At 33.1% G+C, this 25,179-nt stretch overlaps 2 protein-coding genes across 2 annotated transcripts; one reads left to right on the forward strand and one right to left on the reverse strand.

The window, feature by feature from the left end:
• Window positions 1-11,831: 11,831 nt before the first annotated feature.
• Window positions 11,832-12,792, reverse strand: LOC108337720 (uncharacterized). The gene is made up of 2 exons (XM_017574295.2): window positions 12,554-12,792; window positions 11,832-12,208 (listed from the first exon to the last, which is right to left on the reverse strand). The coding sequence occupies exons 1-2, from the start codon at window positions 12,678-12,680 to the stop codon at window positions 11,943-11,945; spliced, it is 393 nt and encodes a 130-aa protein (XP_017429784.1). The 5' UTR covers window positions 12,681-12,792; the 3' UTR covers window positions 11,832-11,942.
• Window positions 12,793-15,134: 2,342 nt separating this feature from the next.
• Window positions 15,135-24,681, forward strand: LOC108338137 (T-complex protein 1 subunit theta). The gene is made up of 13 exons (XM_017574863.2): window positions 15,135-15,693; window positions 16,043-16,305; window positions 16,401-16,547; window positions 16,634-16,795; window positions 19,203-19,280; window positions 20,058-20,191; window positions 20,312-20,384; window positions 20,462-20,539; window positions 20,747-20,869; window positions 21,277-21,371; window positions 22,368-22,574; window positions 22,837-22,894; window positions 24,337-24,681. Exons 1-13 carry the CDS (start codon window positions 15,546-15,548, stop codon window positions 24,403-24,405), a joined length of 1,635 nt encoding a protein of 544 aa, XP_017430352.1. The 5' UTR covers window positions 15,135-15,545; the 3' UTR covers window positions 24,406-24,681.
• Window positions 24,682-25,179: the final 498 nt, after the last annotated feature.

A 25,179-nucleotide genomic window follows, 5' to 3' on the forward strand; every position in this document is an offset into this window, starting at 1 on the left:
CAGGAGTGTAGTTACTTGTCTAGACTACACTCTTTGGAATGTAGTTATCAATTTGGTACACTTTTTTCGGATATGGAGTTGTACATCATATTTTTCAGTCTGGTAACTACACTCTTCAAAAAAAAATTACCAGATTAATTGTTCTAATTAAAATGACATGTCCTAAATTTGACAAATTATTCTCGTGAATTAGGTAATTTGGTTTGTTATCTTAGATCTAGTAAGTTAAACCAAAATGTACAATTTGGTGCACAAAAATATTGTTCAAATTTTGTAATTTGGAGCACCAAGTGTTACTCGAATTTTGTAATTCGATTTGTTATGAACAAATTGGTTATTTTGGAAATGATTTATGCAATCTAGTAGATGTGTAATTATACAGAGAATTGTGTAGTCATATTAGTTTGTGTTGTTTGTGGGTGTTATAATTTTGATATTAGAGATGAAAGCTTATTCTTTAGGCTTCAAGGACTTTGATGAAGTAAATCAAAGCTTCAACATGGAAGACTCCTCCATTTTTGTCATTAGAAGTGAAATGGCTCATGGAGATTATACTAGACATTTTACAACTAATGAGGTATTTTTCAAACGTGATGAGTTACTTGAGTGGATGTGAGATATATTGCTTTTCAAGTTAGGTTTATTGTTTTTATTATGAGATCTTATAAAGCTAATGAACAACCTGAAAGAAAGACAAATGTATTGTTAGAATGTAAAATGACTGGAAAGCATAGAAAATATAAATATAACCTTCAATCTAATGTAACTAGCACAAGGAAATGTGATTGTCCTTGTAAGAGGCATCAATCCATAATTGATAACAAAGTTCTCAACATTAACATGACAATCACCTAATTTATTTAGTTTTCTACCATGGGAAACCAATTTTAGCTCTCATTAGTCCTAGACAAAACATTTACATATCAAACCATATAACTTATAAACACATCACCAAAAAAAAAAACCCTTTATTTACTATACTAACCTCGTCTTCCCATAGTGAAAATGTTACATGATCTGCGTAACTAGTAAGTAGATGTGCCATGTGGACCTCCAGGATATCATAGTTCTTCCTTTGCATGGTCCTCTTGCACTTGCTCAATGTGTTCTGTATGGTGTTGCTCATCAACAAGATCCACCCCTAGTGTAGCAGAAACATGATTAGCTTCCACAACATCAACTTAATAGGATCTTCTACAAGTAGACATCGTAGGTCTTATTCTTGCACATTATGTAGAGCTTTATCCTTGAAATGTATGAGCACCATGTATTCTTGCAATATCTGCAACAAACAAGAAAGTAGGGAAAACCATTGGCAACAAACACCAACACACAATTAATATGCAAGGGAAATATAAGTAACAAGTTGTGCATGAGAAGAAAGTCAAGCAAACCATCAGAGAAAGTAGCAAAACAAAACATAAGAGTAACATTCTTCAAAAATCACACACTCCATATCATAGACTTTGAAAATGTGTCCCGGTTTCGAGTATACATAACTGAATTTAAAAATCCTATACACATACACAAAACTCAACTTGAACACGTAGTCCAGTTCCAAACACCTTATCTGGTCAAGTAAACCTGAATTCCTTAATTTGATACAAACATGTTGCATCACATAATGCAATAGAACGAACCAAATTTTAAAGTCTGAAAGCTCGCTTTGCAAATCAAAACACAAAGTCCATCTATGTTTATCCAAAACTAGTGACATTAACCAGATTTCTCCCCCATACTAGAACAAAAATCCTACACCCCTCCACTATAATCCTGAAACCAAAAAACCCCTTCCATAACCACTAACCCACAACAATCCAAATCAGTGTTGAAAATAAAAAACCAACCAAACCTTCGATGCTAAATGACTTTGGTTGTTAGCGTTGTCCCTTACCAAGTGAAAGTGTCGATTTATTCTTCGATGGGCAGAGCTCACGTGAATGTCTTCCCAAACATAAAACATAACCTTAAATTTATATTGGGGATTTCAATAAACAAAAACTTATGATGAATAATGGAGAACAAGGAAATTTAGGGGAGAGGAAAAATGATGTCGGAGGATGAAGAGTTGACAAAAACATAATTGTAATAGGTGGTGAAATATGAACAAGGGAAATTTAGAGAACAAGTTGTGTTTTAAACCTTTTTGGAAATAATGTTTAATATTACTTTATAGGGGTTAAATGGTTTACAATAGTAGTTAAACACTTAGTTTATAAAGCAACATGGAATGGAAAACTTTTAAAAGAAAAAATAGTAAAGCACACTTCATTTTTATACTGATTCGCTCCAAATTTAGCTACATCTAGTTCTCCCTTAAATTACTTTAAGGAGTTCCATTAATCACGAAGATTACACACAAGTTTAATAACTTTTGGTTTACAAACTAACAAACTAGTTAGACTGAGTTTCACCACTCTTGATATCAACACTAGTCCAACTGACTAGAACATTTAACTCCACCGAGTTAGACTTACAAGTGTTTAAATTCACTTCTGAATTTGAAAACAACAAAGTGTTTTTGAAATATTACAAGACAGAAGATTACTCTCGTAGAAAGGATATTAAATCAATACAACGAACTTATGAAAACTTGTCAAAAAGCTTTTCAAAGATAAGTCTTAAAGAAAAAGCTTAGAGAAAAAAGTAGTGGGCGTATAACAATAATCTTGGTAGCAAAAGTTCTTCTCTTCTCTTCATGCAAAATTCTTTATATAGATGTCTTAAAAAAAGATTCGTTATTCAGAGTTTTTGACTTTTTTCTAGGTGAATAGCCTTTAAGGTAGAGTCAGGAGCTATGTTAAGTCTTTGCAGAGCAACTGTATTGAGCGTACAAAAAAAGCAAGTAGAAAATATGTATGAAACATTCCTTGAATATCTTCCTATCTCTTAACATTGTTTTGATCTTGAGCAGATTTTTGAATAAAGTTGATAATCTGTATAGAAAAAAAGACCACAATACAACAAACAAAAGAGTACAAAAACGTACATGCATTAAAGCGTTAGACAATTCTAAGCATTTAAGCATGATACAAGTACTATTGTTTAACTATGCCTGTTTTTTAGAAACTTTAAGCGTTCAAGATATATAGCATTTAGTGTTGGTTACAAATATCCTAGACAGTCTAATAGTTTATTAGACACTCTTGCAATTAGATGTTTTGTTACAATTATTATAGCGTTTAACACTTTTCAAACATAAGTTAGACACTCTTATATCATTAGATGCTCTTGTATTGCTTAGGCATTTAAAGTAACATTTATAATATTTTCCTATACTATTAAACATTATTTCGTTTAGACATTTATGTTAAACTTCAAAACAATGCTTGTTTAGAAAATCTTGTTTTAACATATTTCTATTGTATGAAAAAAATATTATTTTCACTATAAATGTTAGAGTAAAAGAAAATTGGTTTAATCAAGTTTAATCAAGTTTTAATCTCTAATAAATTTTAAAATTTTCATTTCAATATTAATTTTTTATCAATTATTCAAATATTTTAATGAGCGTTATTAGATCTTTCTAGGCTTAATAGCTTATTTTGTCCTCAATTTTGCTGAATTTGGTCAATTAGGTCCCTCCTTCTAAAAGTGTGTCAAATTGGTCCTTACTTAGTAAATTTTGCACCAATATCGTTCCTTCCATTAAATACGCACAAACGGCGTTAACTTTTTTTTCTTTCTCCTCTACTCCTCTGTAACACAAAAGACCTTTATCTTTCCTTTTGTCAATGATATCTTTTGTCAGTGCAACACAAGTGGCAAAACCTGAATAACGTTTTTTAATTCTTTTCGAGATTCGTTCTTTGATGGGATTGTCGCGCAACGCGGCGTCGCAGCCGGAGATCGATGACGCCGGTGGTGATATTGGATTCCACGCGATCCGCGGTGGATTCCCCTTCAAGAGAAACCCTAACCATACTGGCACCGGGGTTGTTCGATCGAGAATTGCCACGACGAGCAGCAGCAACAACAACAACAGTCGATCTAACCTGCACAGCCGCCTCACGCGCAAGGGCTTATTGTTGTGTCTCTTCTCCTTCTCCTTCTCCTTCTCCAAGTCCAAGTTTGGATTGTATGCCCTTGCTATTGTTGTCATGTTCCAAAATGGTTAAGAAATCATATCCATACGTTTTGAGAAGCGAAAGCAGAGGTTGAAACTAACGGTGTAGGTGTGGGTTTTGGCCGACATTCACTACACGTAATCACCTTCGGTTTGTGTTCTGCGAGTTGTTATGGTAAGAGCCTGAGCTCCCATCTGCGTCAGCATATAGGCCATATCAATTTGAAGTGAACTATAGTATCCAAAAGATTTGAATCAGATGCCAATATGCTTATACTATACTCACTGTGTGGATGAATAGAAGAAGAATGAATATTATTAGCTCAAATTTCCAAGAAAAAAAAAACATTACACGAAAAATATTTCTTTGACCTCAACCTGATGATGATGCCTCATTTTGGGTGGTTTTCTACACAGGCGAGTCTCCATTAGCTACCAATACCCCACCAACATCATCATTAATTATCATTAATAATTTCACATGCACTTTAGAAAATCCTCAATATTAACCTAATAATTAATAATTAATCGATAATCAAGATTACCCATCAGAGTGTTGCTTCCTCCCTGTGGATTCAACTTCACCCTCATTTGCTTCAGAAGTTTAACGTCTGGAAGCAACAGAGTGCATCAGGTCAGACTGACCCCTAGAATGCTATAGTTATATATTGAACAAATTTAAAATGATTTTTTGAAACTTTTTGTCTTTTGACATCTGATGTTTTTGATAATTATCGTTATGCTCCAAAACTGTAGAGAGAATACTACTTATTTTGTATCACTTTATCCAAAGGTGCAGAGGAGAAATGACTAACAAAACACGCGTTGCACAGAAAAGCAGAAGAGAGAGAGAAAAAATTTAACGTTGTTTGTGTGTATTTAACAGGGACTTCGTTGAGGAAAATTTTACCAAGTGGGCACGCAATTGACACTTTTTTTTAAAGGATGAACCAACTTGACATACTTGAGCGAAACTAGGGACAAAACAAGTTATTAAGCCATCTTTTTATTAGCTAAGTGATGGTAAGGTGACCTAAATGATAACATATAATTATGTAATTTTACAATTTTACAATTTTATAAATTTATAATTTATAATTTTATAAAATTATGAATTATGATATTAAAAAATTATTAATTTATAAGATTACAAAGTTATAAAACTATAAATTATAAAATTATAAAATTTCAAAATTAGAAAAATATAAAATATAAAATATAAAATTCAAAAAATTATACAATTATAAAATATTAAAAAATTATGCAATTATAAAATTATAAAGTTATAAAGACTTAATTAACTTTTAAATACATGATAAATTGAGAAAGTTTTACTTAAGTTTTAATTAAAATTTAACACTCTATGTCTCTATTAAATTTTTCGTGTTTATTGTCATTCTTACTCCACTTCAATTCACATCATATTGGATAAAGTTCTATCAACCTTCTTCTATTTAAAAGAAAAAGTAATAATCAAAATTGTGTTTACGTAACAATTATTGCATTATATAAAGTCTTAGGCTTAAATTTATGGTAGTTTTTTTAAAATACTTTTTGAGTAACAATAGTTAAAAGAAACCTTAATATATAGTTAATATACATTGTTGTGAACAACTTGTTCCCTCATGGCAAATCCCCTAGCCATAGTCAAACACTTTCAAGAGAGTGGAAGTCATCTATGAAAATGACATCAACTCTACCTTGTGGGCCACCTTTGGAGTCATCATGGAGAATGGATTGAAGAGTAATGTAGGTTTATTTAGGCCTTGTATTTGGCCATGTAGTGTAGGTTTGCTTAAGGCTTGTATTAAAGCCTAAGTAGCATAGGATTTTCCTTAAAGTTAGAAATCCAAACAAAGTGAAAAGTATGTGCCATGTGTCATGCTTCCATTGGAGATTATTTACTTTTTAAAAGGTAGCCTCAAGGCACCTTCGGAGTGGAGAGTTTTTGCTTTTAGTAGTGGGCACATGGCACTCTAGGAATGTAGAGGATTGTGTTTTGTGAGTGGCCACATGTCCTACCATCGTTGGAGAGGATTTGTGGACACTTGTCCACTCCTTAGAAGACCTCATTTTTTTCCAATGAGAGAAAAGGTGAGAGATCGTGCTTTTAGGATTAGAAGGAGACACCCTTGGCCTATAAATAGAGGTGTCTCCACCCTTGTATTTCATCTTGGTATTAAGTAATGTTATGCTGCCAAAATATGACCATACTCTTCCTTGATCAAGACTAGAACAACCGTAGAGGCCCTTCTAGTCACCTTCCTCCTTGAGTTGGCCTAACCTCTCTTAGAGCCACCAAACACTACACCACCACCATATCTCCTAGAGGCATGGAGCTTCTCCCCATCCATACTTTATCTCATCATCCTTGGACAATTTACAACCACATTTCTGCACCATTCATCCAAGGAAACACCCCTCCATGAACATCTCCTAGCTTTGGCCCAACCTAGCCAAGGAGGTTGTCATCATTTGGTATCAAGAGCTTTGGTTCTTCAAGAGCTAAGTCTTTTTGTCTTTATCTATCCTTTATTCTTTCATGTTGTTGATGTTACTTCCCTACTTGTCTTGTGTTTTTTTTTCATCTATCATTATTCTAGCAGCAAACTGTGACGATTTTCAAACTTAAACTGCATCTAGCTCAGTTGTCCAACAAGTACGTAAAAATATTCAAATGAAAGTTCTTTGAGTTTAGTGTCCAAAAAAAAACCATTTCATTTAGAGTTCTGTGGAGAAATTTATGAGTAAAACACTCAACAAAGGTCAAAACTGCAAGGATGTTGTCATTAGCGTTTTTCAAGTTCGTTTTTGGTAGTTTTGGCTACTTTTTTTGTGCCCTTTCTTTTTTTTGAGTCATTCCTTATTGTTTTTTTGGTCAATATATGTTTGTTTGAGTTATTTTAAGTTTCAAATCATTTCATGTTGTCTAGAGTCATGTTTAGTCCTTTTGATGTCTCTATTTTCTAGTTGAAACTTTGAAAATCATAAAAAATATATGTTGAGGTCATCTCATAAATCTGATTTGGATTTGTGCTTTTATTTTATATATTTGAGTTCATACTTGTTGGTAGATCATGAACAAGTTCATAGAGTTAGGTTTCCATTATGTCACTTTTTGTGTTTCATGTTATACTTGATTCTAGTAGGTTGTCTTTATTTTGGTGCTATAGATTTGTATGATCATCAAACTTGATGAAAAATTTCATATTTGAGGTCTGATTTGGTTGTGTTTGTGCTAAAAATTAAAAAAAAAAGAGAGACAAAATGTACAAAAGAAAAGTAGACAAAAGGTACAAAAAGCAAAAGTAAAAAGTAAAAGTAAAAGCACATGCATGTACCATATGTAACCAACTTTTGTGCGAGCACTTTAATGTTGATTTGGAGCTAATTTTTATGTCCCCAAGCTAGTGTTCCAACAACCATGATGATCTAAAAAAGGTTGTCTTAGTGCACCATTTGATCTAGCTTGCCAAAGGACAAAAGCACCTTATGATTTTCTAGTAGTTTTTGGTTTTGTTGATCTATTATAATGTCTTTCTTTAGGTAACTCCTTTTGTTGTGCTAACCTATCTTTCTTACCATTTAATTGCTTGATTGTCTTCTAAACATTCATGGTTTTGTCAAAGTAAAACTCCTTTTAAAGAGCTTTTGTTCATTTTAGACATTTTCTTGCTTTTTTCTTGGACTCCTTTTGGCTTTAGTGGCGTTAACTTGTGGTGTAGGTCTTTGGATGGTTAGAAAACGTGAGGATCATGGGGATAACGGCCCAAAGCAGTGAGCAACATCCAAAGGTGAAGGAGGTCTTGAAGGGAAGCTTGAAGTCTTGGTCTAAAACACAAAACAAGAGAGTATACACTTGGCGAGAAAGAGATATTTGTGTGAATTTTATTTGAATTATAAAATTGTAGTTGTTTTCCTTTTTGGACTTGTATTATTTGGCCTTGTTAGGATGTGTCATAACAAGAACATTGGACTTTGATTAATATTTCGTTTGTAGTTGGTAAGTGTGAGGGAACCAAAGTTCCTTCTAACTTCACCATTAGGCCGCATAGATTAGCTTTAATTGCTTTCTTTAATTGTGATAGTCTAGTGTGTGTCAACTTTTATTTCAAGTTCAAATACCTTTGAGAATTTTGGTATAAGAGAACTTGAGGTAAGCTTTGGCTAGGAAATACTTGGTTTCTAAGCAATCCATAGTGATTCACCTATCTTTCTTGGAAGTGAACTTAAGTTTGTCTTGTCTCCTTAAGTCTCTTAAGGAATTTTATTTGAAATGCTAAGTTTGTTTGCATAAGTCATTTTGAAAATCTTAAAAATGTCTAAGATTATTTGTGAAAATTGTTTTTCAAAATTCTTTTAAAACAAATGAGTTTTTATAGTACCTTGCATTTAAGTCATGGTGAGGTTGAGCTACATTCTAATGTTAAGTGTGACCTTCCATTCTTTGGTCAGAGTACTAGTGCATTATCATACCTAGCACGGGATAAAAGAAAAGAAGAACTTCATTCATTCCTAGTTAGGCATGATAAATATCATATACTTAGTTTATGCATCTCTAGGCTTGTAGGACATGCAAGTGAATGGTGGAATCAAAGACAATCTAAGGTTGAGAAAGGTAGAAAATCTCCAATTAAATATTGGTGTGATTTGAAAGCATGCATAAGAAGAAAATTTGTTCCTTTTTCCCTTGTAATAAACCAAGAGAAAATATGTGAGATGAGAGAACTCATTAAAAGAGGAAAAACTTTTCTAAAAAGTGTAGAATGGTTCTTTAAAAGAGAATATGAGTTTGAAGAAAAAGTTAGAAAGCTCTTGAGTGACAAGAGAAAAAGAGAGATTCAAAGAGGAAGAGATGAACAAATAAAAGAGATAGAAAAGAAAGAAAGAGTTGAAAGAAAACAATATCTTGCTACCTTAGAAGAATAGCTTAGAATTCTAAATGAAAAAGAAGAAAAAGTCCAAAAGTATTTAAGGAAGATTAAGAGAAGAAGAGAGGAAGACAAAAGAAGGAAGAAAGAACAAAGAGAGAACGATGAGCATAGGAAAAGAGAGAAAGAACAAAGAGAGGATGAGGAGCAAGTAAGAAGAGAGAAAAAGGAGGAGGAAAGAAGAAGAGAGTATGAAGAGAAAGAGGTAAAAGAAAGGAATGAGAAAGAAAAGATAGTAAAAGAAGAGATTGAGATAAGAGAAGAAGAGGAAGAGTTACTAAAGCATCCTACCACTCCCACAATTAAGATTGAGACTAAGATGATGAAGGGAATTTTCCAATCTTTGAACTTTTCTTAATACATCCAACCATCTTTCATAACTCCAACTTTTACTTTTGAAAAAATTTCAACTTCTTTTTCACCTCCCACTATTTTTAACTCCTCAATTTTTTTCAAATCAAACTTTGAGTTGATGTTACCTTCTAGGATACAATTAACTCAAAGTAAACACAAACAATTTTGTGGAGTCGACCTTCAAAGTTTTTAAGTAAATTCTTTTGAAATTAGCATAAGATCTTATTTAAATCTTTCATCTAGATACATGTTGTTTGTGGTTCATAAGATTATTGGTTTTAAGTTTGATGACACTTGCATATGGATCTTTGATCCTGGTGGAATGATACACAAATTAACCAATAATAAGAAAAAGGTTTTTGTCATAAAAGTACAAGAAGATTTGAGAACAAATCATTTTCAAAAGGGAGGGTATGATGGCATAACCCTAAAAAATTAACTCTTGTGTTGGAATGGATAGTCTTTCAAACATATACAACCAACACAAGACAAATAAAAGCTTCAAAGATGCTCCTACTCTCCAAGACCTTGATCATTCATTTCATTTAAGGTGTATCATTGTTGGGAGCTATATTCTTCATTTACTCACTATTATAAAATTTGTTCTAACTTGTGTTATAAAATAAGTATTTGACCTTGGTGGAGAAGCACACAAAACTCCAAAGAAGATAAGAAAGTTTGCCTTGTTCCATGTTGAAGATTTGAGGGCAAGTCCTTTTTAAGAGGGGGGAATGATGACAAATCCCCTAGCCATGGTCAAGCACTTTCAAGTGGAAGTCATCCATGAAGATGACATATCAACTCTACCTTGTGGGCCACCTTTGGAGCCATCATGGAGCATGGATTGAAGAGTAATGTAGGTTTATTTAGGCCTTGTATTTGGCCATGTAGTGTAGGTTTGATTATGGCTTGTATTAAGACCTAAGTAGCATATGATTTTCCTTAAAGTTAGACATCTAAACCAAGTGAAAAGTGTGTGCCATGTGTCATGCTTCCATTGGAGAGGATTTACTTTTTAAAAGGTAGTCACAAGGCACCTTGGGAGTGAAGAGTTTTTGCTTTTAGTAGTGGCCACATGGCACTCTAGAAATGGAGATGATTGTGTTTTGTGAGTGGTCACATGTCTTCCCATCATTTGAGAGGATTTGTGGACACTTGTCCACTCCTTAGAAGACCTCATTTTTGGCCAATGAGAGCAAAGGTAGGAGATCGTGTTTTTAGGGTTAGAAGGAGACACCCTTCGCCTATAAAATAGAGGTGTCTCCACCCTTGTATTTCATCTTGAAATTAAGTAATGTTATGCTGTCAAAATATGGTCATATTCTTCCTTGATCAAGACTAGAACAACCCTAGAGGTCCTTCTAGTCACCTCTCTCTTTGAGTTGGCCTAACCTCTCTTGGAGCCACCAAACACTACATCACCACCACCATATCTCCTAGAGGCTTTAAGCTTCTACCCCATCCATACCCTAACTCATCATCCTTGAACCATTTATCACCACATTTTTGGACCATTCATCCAAAAAAACACTCATTCATGAACATCTCCTAGCTTTGGCCCAACCTAGTCAAGGTGGTTGCCATAAATTTGTATTAGGTATTTTTGAGTGAGATTTTCCCTATTGTCATATGTTAGGTAAATGGTCTCAGTAGTTTTAAAACTTGTTATACATAAATTTGAACAATATTTTAAACGTGCAAGATCCATATTTAACATTGTAGCAAGAAGATGAGACAATGTGTTCGCTTTGTAAAATATAGGGAATGCTATGTGATAATGCATGTTACACGAATAACTTGTACAACATTTAAGAAAAAAGAACATTCATGTGTAATCATTTTAAAAGCTAAGGATTATCTTTGTAAAACATAAAAGATATATATGTAACAGTGTTAATTATCAAAGGTACATCATACATGTAAAATTAAATGCAAAATTAATGAAAATCAATTTAAATAAGTAATCCACAATAAATAAAAAGGATTTAATAAAGATTCAACTGAAAATGTACTTGAAACTTAATTAAACTAATAATTTATACTATCTTATTAACAGTAATAACTAAAAATAGAAATTAAGAGGTTACCTATTATTATGTACATTTAATTTTATATTTTAAAAAGTAACAACCTTTTAATAAGGTACATATACTCCTTGCTGTAAAAAAAAAAGGTATATGTTCCCTTTTTACTTTCACAATTTCAAAAGTTGAAGTGCAGATCTAATCTTTATGGCAAAGTTTTGGAAGACAGTGAAAAAAGATGCACAATGTCATTTAGTGTTAGCAAGAATATGGAATAAAGTAATGTTTTTCTCCAACATTATTCTCCATCATGTTAATTCATTTCAACAGAATATAGCTAAGCCAGGAAGTGTTAATGTACATAAACTTTTCATTCAGCTTCTAGAATACATCATAATAGAATATTAATCAGCAATGAACATTGATGAATTCAGTAAACAGTTTGTAATTCAAAAATGAAAAAGTGAAATGAGTTCCATTATTTATTCCCACTTATCAGCAAAAGCTGAGATTTTCAACCTTGTCATATCGGCATCAACTTAATTATTTGTGCATGGATTACATCCATCAGACATAGTGGAAGAAGAACAATATGACAGAAGCCAAATTTACAGAAAGAATAAACACTGAGACAGAAAAATGAGGTTGTGATGTTGCAGAACTTGGACGTGGCCTGCGAGTAACATCTGAACTGCCTCCATTTCCTGGTCTTCCGCTACTTCCTGAACTTCCTCCACCTTGTGTTTTTCTTGTAGTATCAATTGCTTCTTCTTTCCTATCTTCAACTTGGTATTTCACACTTGTTGACTCTTTTATGCTTTCATGCAACTCTCCTGTATAACAATTCTTAGGATCAACTTAAATGTAATAGAATTAAAAGAGTGATTTATTTGTTTAAGAATTTTGTATAAGGGAGTAGTTTAATGCAGTGATTATTTAATAATGATGTCTTAATGGACGAGTTTATGATCTTAGAGATGAAAACCTAAGATGTAACTCTATAAATGGTAAGTGTCTGGTTGATATATATAGTACATACAGAAGTAAATTCAGATTATTCTAATTACGTGTCATTTTCCTAACAGCATTTGATAACATTAACATTAGTATAAAAGTGAAAGAAAAGAATGGCTGAATCACATCAGTTTATGGTTGTTTGAAAGACAGAAGAATAATACCAAGAAGTTGTTGTGCTTCTCCATTGCTCTGGATGAGGCCCTTATCTTCTGAAGTGTTGAAGTATGAGGTTGATATGGCTTGAATACCTGAAATGAGTAAGAACAAAGCAAAAAATCTCACCTTCATCTTGGGATTTTTGTTGAACAATGTTCAAAGCCTATAGCACTATAGGTTTTTAGTTATGTTGCTTTGAGATGGTTAAGGTATTTATAGAAAGAGCTAGAACATCACAAATTGAGGTTTGAATTTGAATTTCTAAAGGTTGTTAATATTTAATGTCTGGTAATGTTTTGAACAAGATTCTCTTAGAAAGAATACTTTTGGAAAAGAGATTGAGAAGTGAGATGTAAGAAAAGAACTATTTTCTGCAGACAGAATAAGAAAAAGTCTCAATTTGAATTAAAGTATGCATACAGATAAGGTTACTCAGTGGCTAGGATTCTCTGCAGTTGGAAAAGAATTGCAGGGTGCAGTTATAAATTTTTATTTTTGTTTACCTTTTATTTATAAAGGAAAAAATTTAAGGTTGCAGTAGAAAATATAAGTGCTGATGATTCAAACATAGTGCACCAGACTCATTTATATATGTTTTAGTATGAACAGGTTTCTTTTGTTTTAATGGTGAAATTAAGATGTATCTGTGGTGGGGTTTGGACAATTTATTCATAGATTTCTTAAGTTCTTGATTAGGCAAAATGCTTTACAGTAAAGTGGAAACAAGGATTTGACAAGAGAATAATAGGTACAACAAGTGTGTGATGTAGAAAATTTTGAAAAATGGTTTATTTTAAAAGTCAATTATGATTATAATTGTTTATTTTTATTAGAAATAATTATAATTATAATTAATTTTTTGCTTAAATGAATTTTAAGATTAATTTTATTTGAAAAAAAAATCATGAGAAAAAGAGTTTGATGAAGTCAAAAGAAAAAAGTATTGAAATATAACCATAAGATATGAATTTTCAGATTTTGTTTTTGTAAAAGTTCATAGTGCAGTTAGAAATTGGAGGTGCAGGAAGAAAACAGAAGCCCCAGTGCGTGATATCGATAAGCCCAGTCAAATACTGAAAGTCCCAGGCTCGTTTAGAAAAAACATTGTTATATATGACAAAATTTAAAATAAATGTTTCTAAGAATATTAAAAAAGAATAAAGTGGGTAGAGATGGTTAAATCATAATTAATATAATATTGTGTTAGGGAGAGGCTCTTTTACGTTTTTAAACTATCCATATAATCCAGAAAAATGTATAATATATAGTAATAAGAAAATATGTCCCTATGTAGAAAGTTCATATAAATATTTATTTTTCAGAGTTCTTGATAGGAGTTTCTCTTACGCATTTTATAGGAAGTTAGAGGATGAAACACTTAATACAAGAATAACTACTAATACTTTAAACATTAATGATCAGACGAATTATGAAATGACCAATATGTTATAGAAAAAAAGGACTACGATATTAAATTAATTGAGAAAAGAAATTAAATAACTCGAATAGGAGATTTTTAGTCACTACATGAGTATAAAATCATACTCCTAATAATACTAATAACAATGGTAATGTTAATTGAGAAAAGACTTAATAGGAGAGGATAAAATGGTACTTGAGTGCTATAAAATAGAATTAACACAAATGTATAACGATAAAAGAAATAATAATTGTATCTAACGTTGCTTCTAATCCTCTTAGAATCAAAATCGATGATTTTGAAATATAATATGTTTTGTGAGGAGTAAAAAATAAAGAATAAGATAATTATATATATACAAACTTTCAACATTTAGACTCATAAAAAAGATTAAAAACAAAATAAACTATTTTATTTTATTATCACTTTTTTTATTTTATTTTATATTTTTTATGTTAAAATTAAAGTGTGAAAATTTTTAAAAAAATTATTTCGTCATTTATCTTTCGTACCATTAATTGAAAATATATTTTTTTCTATTTTTATAATTTTTATTTTTTTAAATAAATTTATTTAACAGAACAAAATGGGTGTTGACAAAAGTTAAATTTGCGTAGAATTTTACAGCTTTACATAAGATTACCATGTTAACTGCTATACTTTCGGTTCATTAATTACTATACTTTCGGTTCATTAAAATTGAAAGTACAGACATTGCCAGTACAAGAACTGATAATCAGTATTTATTTTACACTTAAATAACATAAAATATTTATTTTTGACGATAATTATTTCTTGTAATTAGTTAAAAAGTATCTCTTGTAATTTGTACTCAGCATCTATGCAGAATATTCTCAGCATTCCTAGGTGGCATCGATATAAACAGAAATTATTGATGTAGTTATTTATTTTCTCTTTGATTTCTTATTTAATTCCATTTTGTTTATTTTTCACGTGTTATTTTTTCTCTCTTCATACCTTTCTCTTAGCATACACACCTACCCAGCGTGAGCGACACGTTCATCGTAGGTATTAACATAGCATATTTTTAATCAACATCAAACTTTGGATCTTCCGAAACCTTATGCCACGCGCCACCGTCACGTGGAATTAAAATATAAATCTTTTATTTATTTTCCATGAGTAACTTGCTTATAAAATATTCATGTTTTATAATATCACGGTTCCTCCAAGGGTTAGGGTTAGGGTTAGGACTGGACACAGTATCGAAGGCTTTGCCACACTCTGCCATTGTCGAACTGTTGAAGGCTCTTCCACCGTCGTCGAAGATTCTGAGAACACTTCTCGCTGCAAAGAGAAGCAAATCTGCAATACGTTTTTCCCTTTCCCTTTCAAAAGAGATTGAAAAACCTTGGCATAGTAGCAGTGGAAGAACGAAGGAGAAGAGGGGGAGCAAAACGACGTCATTGAGGCGGGAGCCGGAGGAGGACGCACCTGAGTTTTTCCTTGAATTATTATATAATTAACTATAATTGGTTATAATACAGTGCAAGTGCAGTTTGCCCACCCCTAATTTCTAGGGTTTTAGGGTTAGGGTATTCTCAAATTGCAAGAACATGGGTTTTAACATTCAACCCTATGGGATTCAATCCATGCTCAAGGAAGGCCACAAACACCTTTCTGGTCTAGATGAGGCGGTTCTCAAGAACATCGACGCCTGCAAACAACTATCCACTATAACTCGAACTTCCCTTGGTCCCAATGGTAACGATCGCGCTTACCCTTTTTCGTTTTTACGTTTTTTAACTGACCCCGAGTGGGTGTTGCACCCTCAGATTCCAAAAGTTTGGATTTTTATAATGTGGGTATGTGTACGTTTTCATGGTTGCGGATCTAGCGTTTATACGGATGCCGTGCTAAGAGTAAATGTAACGAGGTGGCTTGAGAAAGAGAAGTTTCTGTTTTTCGTTTACTAAGGAGATTTTCATTTTGGATTCTGGGAAAGTTTTTTGTTTGTTCGTGTATGAACCTGTTGCTGGTTGTTGTTAACTGAAGGAAGGGTTTGACTGGATAGATTTATATTATTTGTAATATTTTGTTTGATCTGCTTCAGGTATGAATAAGATGGTTATAAATCATTTGGACAAGCTTTTTGTCACGAATGACGCTGCGACAATTGTGAACGAACTTGAAGTTCAGCATCCTGCTGCCAAGATTTTGGTTTTGGCTGGGAAGGCTCAACAAGAGGAGATTGGGGATGGAGCTAACTTAACTATTTCATTTGCTGGGGAGCTCCTGCAGGGTGCTGAGGAACTTATCAGGATGGGTTTGCATCCGAGCGAGATAATCAGTGGATACACTAAAGCAATCAACAAGGTTTTTTGGTTTTTATGGGAGCTATAGTGATTCTTCTTTAAATATTGTATTGATGTTGCTGCTTTCTCTCGCTCTAATTCCTTGTCATGTTTCAGACTGTTCAAATATTGGATGATCTGGTTGAGGAAGGTTCGGAGACTATGGATGTTCGTGATAAGGAGCAAATTGTTTCTCGAATGAAAGCAGCGGTTGCTAGCAAGCAGTTTGGTCTAGAAAATACCATATGCTCACTTGTTGCTGATGTGAGTGCATCCGAATCCATTTTACTATGATAAATTGCTTTGGTAGGATAATACTGTTTACAGTCTGACCTTCGTTTGGAAAATAGGCATGCATCCAAGTATGTCCGAAAAACCCAGCAAACTTTAATGTGGACAACATTCGCGTTGCAAAGCTCTTGGGTGGGGGCTTGCATAACAGCACAGTAGTTCGGGGAATGGTGTTGAAGAGTGATGCTGTTGGGACTGTAAAGCAAGCAGAGAAGGCAAAGGTGAGCTTTCTCTGTGTTGAATTATTTTAGTTTTATCGGTGAGTCTCCTATAAATTCATTTGTTGTGAATTAGATCCTTCAAAACTATCTTATCATTGCCATTTTTCCATACTCTATGCTAGATGATTTTAAGCCAAGCTTTCAGGTTTGCTTGTGCGTGTGCTCTTCATTGGTTCCTTAATTTGATATTTTGATTAGTTGGAAGCCTATACTTTTAGCCTGACCTGAGTAATATGTGAGGACTTCATTTTAGCTTTAGTCTATTTTTATCATCTTCAACATATTCTCTCACATAATTATGCATGACTGCAAGAAAAAAAAGGTGAAATTAGTACCTTAATTGTCTGACTCGATTTTTTTGTTTTGGTTTTGTTCTCCAACGGTTTTTTGTTTTATTTTTGTCCTTGCTTTAAAGTTTAAAATGTTTAACAAGTTAATTCTGTTAGGTCCAGGCAACATTCTAACACCCCTAATTAATAGCTCTGTTAATGAGGTTATGTTGTCTTCTAATTTAGCTTAACATGGTTTCATGTTGATCTCCCTCTTTAGAATGTTCAACAATTTGTCCATTCTACGACAAAAGAATTTGAAACAGGGGTGTGCTACACTCGAGGGTTAAACCAGAAAACCCATTGAAATATTGGTATTTCATTGAACCAGAAAAACTAATTTCTCGCATATAGTAGATATAAACAACCCATTCCAACACTGCTGTGAACTACACAATCAAGCCCTTTGCAGCAATTCAAAACACAATCTCCATTAGAAAATCTTTTCATAGAAGTTATAGATTTGCACAGTGATACGGTTATGTGTGACTGTCGTATTTCGGTGGAATTCAATAATCAACTGAAACAATATTTTAATCACTCTTTTACTAAAGTGTAATGATCTAATCTATCTTTGAAAGAGGCCATTGTTGACATCTTGAAACAAAGTCTAATTACGATGCCTCCACATGGTTTTCCTTCCTTTCCATTTTTTTATTTTACTCATCTTTGTTGTTTTCATTTGCTGTCGCTACATTTCTTTTATAATTTTCACTACAAGAGGGCATTATTGAATTTGATTTGAACTTGATAGCAGAAATCAGATACTGCATTTTAAGTTGTATGTGCTAAGTAGCAAATTGCACGAGTTTTTCTTCTTCTATGGTAAGAAACAAGGACCTAATTAACCCAACTACCTTTCATTCTAACAAAATATTTTTGTCTTAGATGCAATTATGTTACTATAGAGGTCTACCTGAAGCGTCCTTCATCCATATCTCCTAAGAATGAATCCATACTTCTCCAAACCTCATCTCTACTTGACTTACTTCAATGTTTAGAAGGCCACTGTTTATCACACCCCAACTTCATGTTTATATCAGTTTTGAATCTCCTCTACTAATGATACTCCATTCCAATATCTCCAAACAAAATGGTTCTCCATTCCAGTACAAGGCATACTCTTGCCTGAGATTAGCCTGATTTTTATGAACATCAAGTCTGTATGCCATAAGATTAGTGGCAAGAAGGCAGAGTCATTGACAGTGTTGACAAAGTTATTAGTGGAATTGGATTTGGATGCATTTGTTAATGAAAAGGACTAAGTGTTTGGGTGTTTAAATGTTAGAGGGCCAAGAGAAAACAAATAGGGTGAGAGGACTTGAGCATTATTAACATGTTAAAAATAATTAAAAAAGGAAACAACAATAGAAACCATCATAGTAAGCCAAGTTGAGAAGATGGAAGAACTGCTATAACTTGAGGTTAAATTATTGAGTTGTTACTGCATTTATAAAAGTCTTAGAATTAGATTTATATTTTTTATATTCTGCATTGTTTAAAATTTGTGTGTGGAGTTTTCAATGCTATTTTTAGCTTCCGATGGTTTTTTACTTTGTCCAAACGTTTTGGCAGGTCTTTAATGTGAATTTATGAAAGCACTTTCTTTAGTAGTGTTCTAGGGCATGTTGAACAAAGTCCTATGACTACATAGTATATAGTCATATCCCTTTTGGGATCATGTCGGGCTTTAAAATTTAAACTGTATATGGGTTTGTAATTTTGAAAGGCTTCACATACTTACCTTTTCTAAAAAGTGATTTAATGTAAGTATGGAGTGGCTCATTTTGAGATTATTTAACTGAGTATTACCTACTAATATGATTGGTGGTGTCAGGCCTGTTGCAATTATATGCTTCAACATTGAAGCTCTACTAATTTCAATGAAGTTATTTGTTCTCTCACTTTTTGTTGAGATGCATATTTTCCTGTCATCATGTAGCAAGATCTTTTTCTATAATCTTCTACATTGAGTATATTTGATATACACAAGATATCAATCCTTTTCTGCCAATGAAAAAATATTGGCAAATTTTCATACTGTCTTGTGCTGAGTTCTTTTATCTGTATTGTTTAAGGTTGCTGTGTTTGCCGGTGGTGTTGATACATCAGCAACTGAGACTAAAGGAACTGTCCTCATACATTCAGCGGAGCAGGTATGTCAAAATGACTAGAGTTTGGATTTGATCACTGTCTTCTACTTACTGTTTTATGTAGATATGTTCTTTTAATTGTTTGCATATAATGTGTCTAATGTTATAAGCTGGAGATCTAACTGTGTCCAAAATGAGAAGGTTGGAAGTGGATATTGGTTGGGTACTATAGCTAAATCTTAATGCAGTAATAACAACCGTAAACTTGTGTTATTGTTTCTTTTTACCAAGTATAAGTTTTCTCCGCTGATAATTTGGAAGGCTCTATTTTGTTTGGTCACATTGCTGCTGAGTTTTCTATGTTCATTTATCATGATTTTTTGGGTTTGGTTATGCTTTATTGGTTTTACATATTCTTCTAATTGTTATAACTTAAAACATATAAAAATCCTAAAAGGTCTGTTGTACTTGGTCAATGCCTGATTCAAATTGTTATAACTTAATGCATACTAGCATTGAGTTTCTCAAATTGTTCCTTCATCCATTTTTCTCATGCTGATATGTTTTGAAGTGATTTGTGGCTAGATTTTTTTATTGGAAACAATTTAATGTTTAAATTTAAATCTGTAAGACAATTTGGCAGTAACTTTTAGGATAATCTGTTTTTTTTTTTTATTCTCAACTTCTTCTGTAATAGGAAATGGTTTTATTTATTATACCTGAGGCTGTACTGCTAAAGGATCCTTGGGATTTTATACACCCTGATTTTTCTAATGTTTTGTTTTCCTATATTATTTGATGCTTTGATAAATGGATTTTCTCTCTTTTTTATTTATATAGCTGGAAAATTATTCAAAAACTGAAGAGGCTAAAATAGAGGAGCTCATCAAGGCAGTAGCAGATTCTGGTGCCAAAGTGATTGTCAGTGGAGGAGCAGTTGGAGAGATGGCTTTGCATTTCTGTGAGCGTTACAAGTGTGTGAAGTCTTTTATCCCTTTTGGATTGTTTTAGTTGTTTCTCGCTATTGAATTAATATGAACATTATAAGTATTCAAGTCTAGATTGTTTTCTAACTTAAATATTATTGCATATAGGCTTATGGTTCTGAAAATCAGCTCAAAGTTTGAACTACGACGATTTTGCAGAACAACTGGTTCTGTTGCTATGGTTTGTGTTTTTGCTTATTTGGTTATGTAAATATGTTTTATACTTTCTGTCTAATCAATTTTATTTTCCTGTTATAGTTGAAACTCAGCCAACCGAATCCAGATGATCTTGGATATGTGGATTCTGTTTCAGTTCAAGAAATTGGTGGTGTCAGGGTATGTTCAAACCTGAATGAGCTCTGCTGTCTTCTTTGTTTCACGTTTCTTGTTTATATTAGTTTATGAGAAAATATGCTATGCATTGACAATGGAAAATACACTGGTTTATTCCAACTATGGTGTGCACTTAATTGATTGGCTTGATTCTTTTGTTCTTCCCATGTCTAAGTATGACAGGCAACTTCCTCTTATATTGATATGCAGGTGACTGTTGTAAAAAATGAAGAGGGTGGAAATTCTGTGGCCACTATTGTTCTACGAGGAAGTACTGAAAGTATACTAGATGATCTTGAAAGAGCAGTGGATGATGGAGTGAACACTTACAAGGTAATTTCTAATGTTCTGAAATTTTGCATGATCTTGAAGAAGTAATTTTCTGTTATTTCCCTATGATGGAAATCCCATATCAAGTGGATATAAGACCAAATTATAGCATACAATACAAGTGGGTGCAAATGTCACCTTATAAGCTAATTTTTTGAGGTTGAGTTGGACTTAAATTACACTTTTTTAAGACCTTCTATCAATCTTGTAAACTCAGGTCTGCATGCCTGCAAATCTCAGGATTAATATTGCTTATTACATCTTATTGGAGGCATTTCTTTTAAAAACAATTTAATGTTTGAGCTAATTGAAATATGGATTAATTGTTTGGAGGCACTTTTTTAAAAACAGTTGAATGCTTTAGCTTATTGGAATATGGATTAATCCTTTTCCACGCAATTATGTATTAGGCCATGTGCAGGGATAGCAGAATTGTACCTGGCGCTGCAGCCACAGAAATTGAGTTAGCTAAACGGGTGAAAGATTTTTCCTTCGGGGAGACAGGGTACTTTTTATTTTCCTTTTCACTTTCAAACAATGATTATAATTTTTGGGGATACATTTATGTGGGTTGTTCACACACATCCTTCTTCCATTCATACTAATTACCTGATGAATTTATTTGTGTGACTTTGGCTTTTGGTAATGCTATTAATTATCTCGTATAGGGCTATAAATATCCTATTATTATTTTCTAAATATTTTATATCATTTGCTGAATTCTTTGTATCTTTTAAGGCACCTCTAAACAAGTTCTATATTGAAGAGATGCACGAGTGGGTAAAAGAACTGTAAACTATTATTATTTTTCTAATTTTTGTTTTAAATAAATGTAAGGTTTTATTATGTTAAGTTCCATGAGCAACTGGTTATAAAGAATTTGTGCGACATCCATGACAAATTGTTTAGTAAATTGTCTACGTCTAGATACCACATGCTTTAACATACGTTCATTGTTATATATTTGCATTTCATTGGCTACTAGCCCTTTGGGATCATTCACCACTAATGTGTTATCTTCTTGGATATATCTTGCTCTATTTCAATATTGTATGATGCAATTTTTTCAATATCTTTTCTAACTGGAGGTATTAGGAAATATTGAGGTTAACATAAATTAAATATGTTCTAAAATCTATCTTGAGCCCAAATGTTTGTAATACTGCAATTACTGTGTATTATTTGGAAATAGTTACAATGTCTGGGTATAGTTGCTATGTCTTTATGCTTCAGGAGTATTGTTTAACATTTGTGAAGGGGTTAACTTGTTTGAATAGGTGAACTCATCTTTTGTATTTGCCTATCTGGCACTATGTGTAGAGATCATTGTATCTTTTTGTAATTTACCGATAGAAGAATCCATATAAGTGAATGAATAAGCTAAAAGATAGTTAATCTCTCAGACATTTTTTTTTTCTCCTTTCTCAAGTATTTTGTTCATTGCTTATTTGGTATTTGACATTTTAATGGAATTGACTAAACATTTGCAATGGCTCTGTAGGTTGGATCAGTATGCCATAGCAAAATTTGCAGAAAGTTTTGAAATGATTCCTAGAACTTTGGCTGAGAATGCTGGGTTAAATGCAATGGAGATCATATCTTCGCTATATGCAGAACATGCATCTGGAAATGCCAAAGTTGGCATTGATTTGGAAGGTGGCTGTAAGGATGTTTCAACCTTGAGCATTTGGGATCTCCATGTGACTAAGTAAGCTATATTCTAACACAGCATGTTTTATACGGTGGCAACCCCAAAATTTGAGCGAATAATGAACTGTCTCTTCACTATTGTTTTGTAGATTCCCTTGATAAGCTTTGTCTAATAAAAAATTGTAGACATTAAGGGCTCCTATCGTTGATGGAGTTTATGCATTCTTTCAACTTCTAAGATTGAAACAATTATATGAAATCAGAAATTATCTTCATATCACCTGAAAGACCAGTTTCATCTTATTGTTTTTTCTGTTCAGGCTCTTCGCTCTTAAATATGCTGTAGATGCTGCATGCACTGTACTACGAGTGGACCAGGTAATCAACTAATGATAATGTCTTTGCCGGTCATTTCCAGATTCCCCTGTCACATGTACCTCAGAAGCATATTTTAATTACGGAAACAAGCTTTGAAACACAGGTTTTTTATGGTTAATAAATATAACTAGTGCTAATAGTATGCAGCTTTTGTATACTAGCAACTAAAATGAAGAATAGGGTACCATGATGCCATATTCTGACCTGGGATCTAATAATGAAGATTGAAACAATGTTGGTTTGGTACTTACATAAGTGCACAAGGTTTAACACAGGGATAGTTAGTTATAATAGTTCAGCAGTTGGAGTTGTATGATTAGAGAATTGACTTGAACAATTGCAATCTTCATCCATTTCATCCTCTAGCATGACCCTCTTGTACTGATATAATTGGCACAATTTCCTCAATTCTTTGTGATTGATCTTGTACTGCTGTGATGGTGATTGTGCTTTTCACATTAATTTAGAAGTTCCCGTCTCTTCCATCGTCTCTGACCTATAATTTCCAGAATCAAACTATCTGATTCTCACCCAGCTCAATCATGACCGTAGCAAGCGCCATTTTCATTTAACGAGCAGTGTCTCGTTTAAGGCAGGAATGCTTAGTATTGTTTCATTAGTTATTAGGCCCACTGCATGCAACACTTTACTGTCACATTCATGGTTTTGCCTTGGTACCCTATTTCCTTAACCAGAGTGAAAGTGAGGTACTGTATACGAAGATTGATTGTCATTTTTTCCAAATTATAGTGGATGCAAACTTCATTTTACTAGGTTGAATTAGACTTTTACTTTCTAAGATGTTGATTTTAACTTGGGGAGAAGTTTGATTCTTTTTACTTTGATTCATCTTATTTTCTTAGTATGTGTTTGTGGAAAACTTTATCCAGCTCAACATAATATTATTAATTTTCAGTGCAAAAGCTGATTTATACATCACGAGCACCCGATACTTTGCTATTTACAGTTGTCCATAGGGTATGGTATCATTTCAACAAAATAGAGTGCTACTATTTACTCTCGTTTATTCAAAGGATTGATTTTTAATTCCACAGTTAAGTTTTAACAGCAGTACTAAGGATTTTAGGCTGGCAGTGTCTTGTGTTTAAGTAGTATAAAGAATGTAATGTAATGACAACTTGAGGTTTACAAAGTGAAACAATTAAGGAATAAATGGCAATGATGATGAGCCTATAAGGCCTATGCCATGAAGATTATTGACACATGCATATACAGCTTATGTGAAGTTCAATGTAATATTTTCGTCTATTTTTTCTTGAAAAGAAGTTAGAATTTTGAAATGTAGATATGAGAAGTGATATGATGTAACAAGATAGAGAGAAATTAGAGGTTTCAAATAGGTGTTTTTAATATGGATGTTTCCATATATCATTGTTTAACTCAGTGTAAAGTTGGGGAGTTATGATTTTTTTTTTCTTCAGATTATCATGGCAAAACCAGCTGGTGGTCCAAGGAGAGGAGAGCAACCTGCAGGCGCAGATGAAGATTAAGTCTAAAAAAATGCGAATTGATTATCATCTTGGTCATGTTTGTATCTCAACATGATGGCTCGAATTTGACTTAGGCAATGTTTTATTTTATTTAGACTTTAGTAGTGTTGTTCTTCACCAAATTTTGAAGTTTGTTTTTGCCATGAAATACAAAGAGGTTTGTTATGTAAATTTACGTATTTGTAGCCCTGTTGTGAGTGGCGATATTAATTTACTGATCATTATGGCCCTGGCCTTTGTTTGAGATCTCATGTATGTAAGGTTTTTCGGGTATCAGTTCTTTAGTATCAAAACTGTTACACTTGAAATTTATCCATTATTGAGAAAGAAAACTTATTAGGTTTTTCATAGTGAAACCTGCTATAATTGCGTAGAATTGAAAGCAAACAGCGCCTAAATTTATGTTCTTCCTCTAAGGTTGTTGTGGCCTTCTGTGTGTAATTACTGTCATCTCATGGTGGTACGTTATTTCTTCATTGTGAGATTATTAGCAAAATTATATGACTAGCTCCCGCCTCAACGACGTCGTTTTGCTTCCCCTCTTCTCCTTCGTTCTTCCATTGCTACCATGCCAAGATTTTTCGATCTCTTTTGAAAGGGAAAGGGAAAAACGTACCTTTGAGTTGCAGATTTGTTTCTCTTTCTAGCGAAAAGTGTTCTCATAACCTTCGACGAGGGTGGAAGAGCCTTCAAGTTCGACAACTGCATAGTGTGGTAAAACCTTTACAGTGAACAACATCGAGTCTTTGACAACAGTAGCGGCAGCCTTCCACG

Source organism: Vigna angularis, chromosome 7, assembly GCF_016808095.1.
Source record: "Vigna angularis cultivar LongXiaoDou No.4 chromosome 7, ASM1680809v1, whole genome shotgun sequence".
In the NCBI taxonomy this organism is placed as follows: Eukaryota; Viridiplantae; Streptophyta; class Magnoliopsida; order Fabales; family Fabaceae; genus Vigna; species Vigna angularis.

Excerpts from the sequence above, each read along its gene's own strand:
- LOC108337720 (XM_017574295.2), bottom strand. The coding sequence starts at position 12,680 with ATGAAGGTGAGATTTTTTGCTTTGTTCTTACTCATTTCAGGTATTCAA. Across the intron at positions 12,209-12,553 it reads AGAAGCACAACAACTTCTTG|GAGAGTTGCATGAAAGCATA; the intron begins GTATTATTCTTC and ends ATTGTTATACAG.
- LOC108338137 (XM_017574863.2), top strand. The coding sequence starts at position 15,546 with ATGGGTTTTAACATTCAACCCTATGGGATTCAATCCATGCTCAAGGAA. Across the intron at positions 20,192-20,311 it reads CATTTCTGTGAGCGTTACAA|GCTTATGGTTCTGAAAATCA; the intron begins GTGTGTGAAGTC and ends TATTGCATATAG. Across the intron at positions 20,870-21,276 it reads ATGGAGTGAACACTTACAAG|GCCATGTGCAGGGATAGCAG; the intron begins GTAATTTCTAAT and ends ATTATGTATTAG.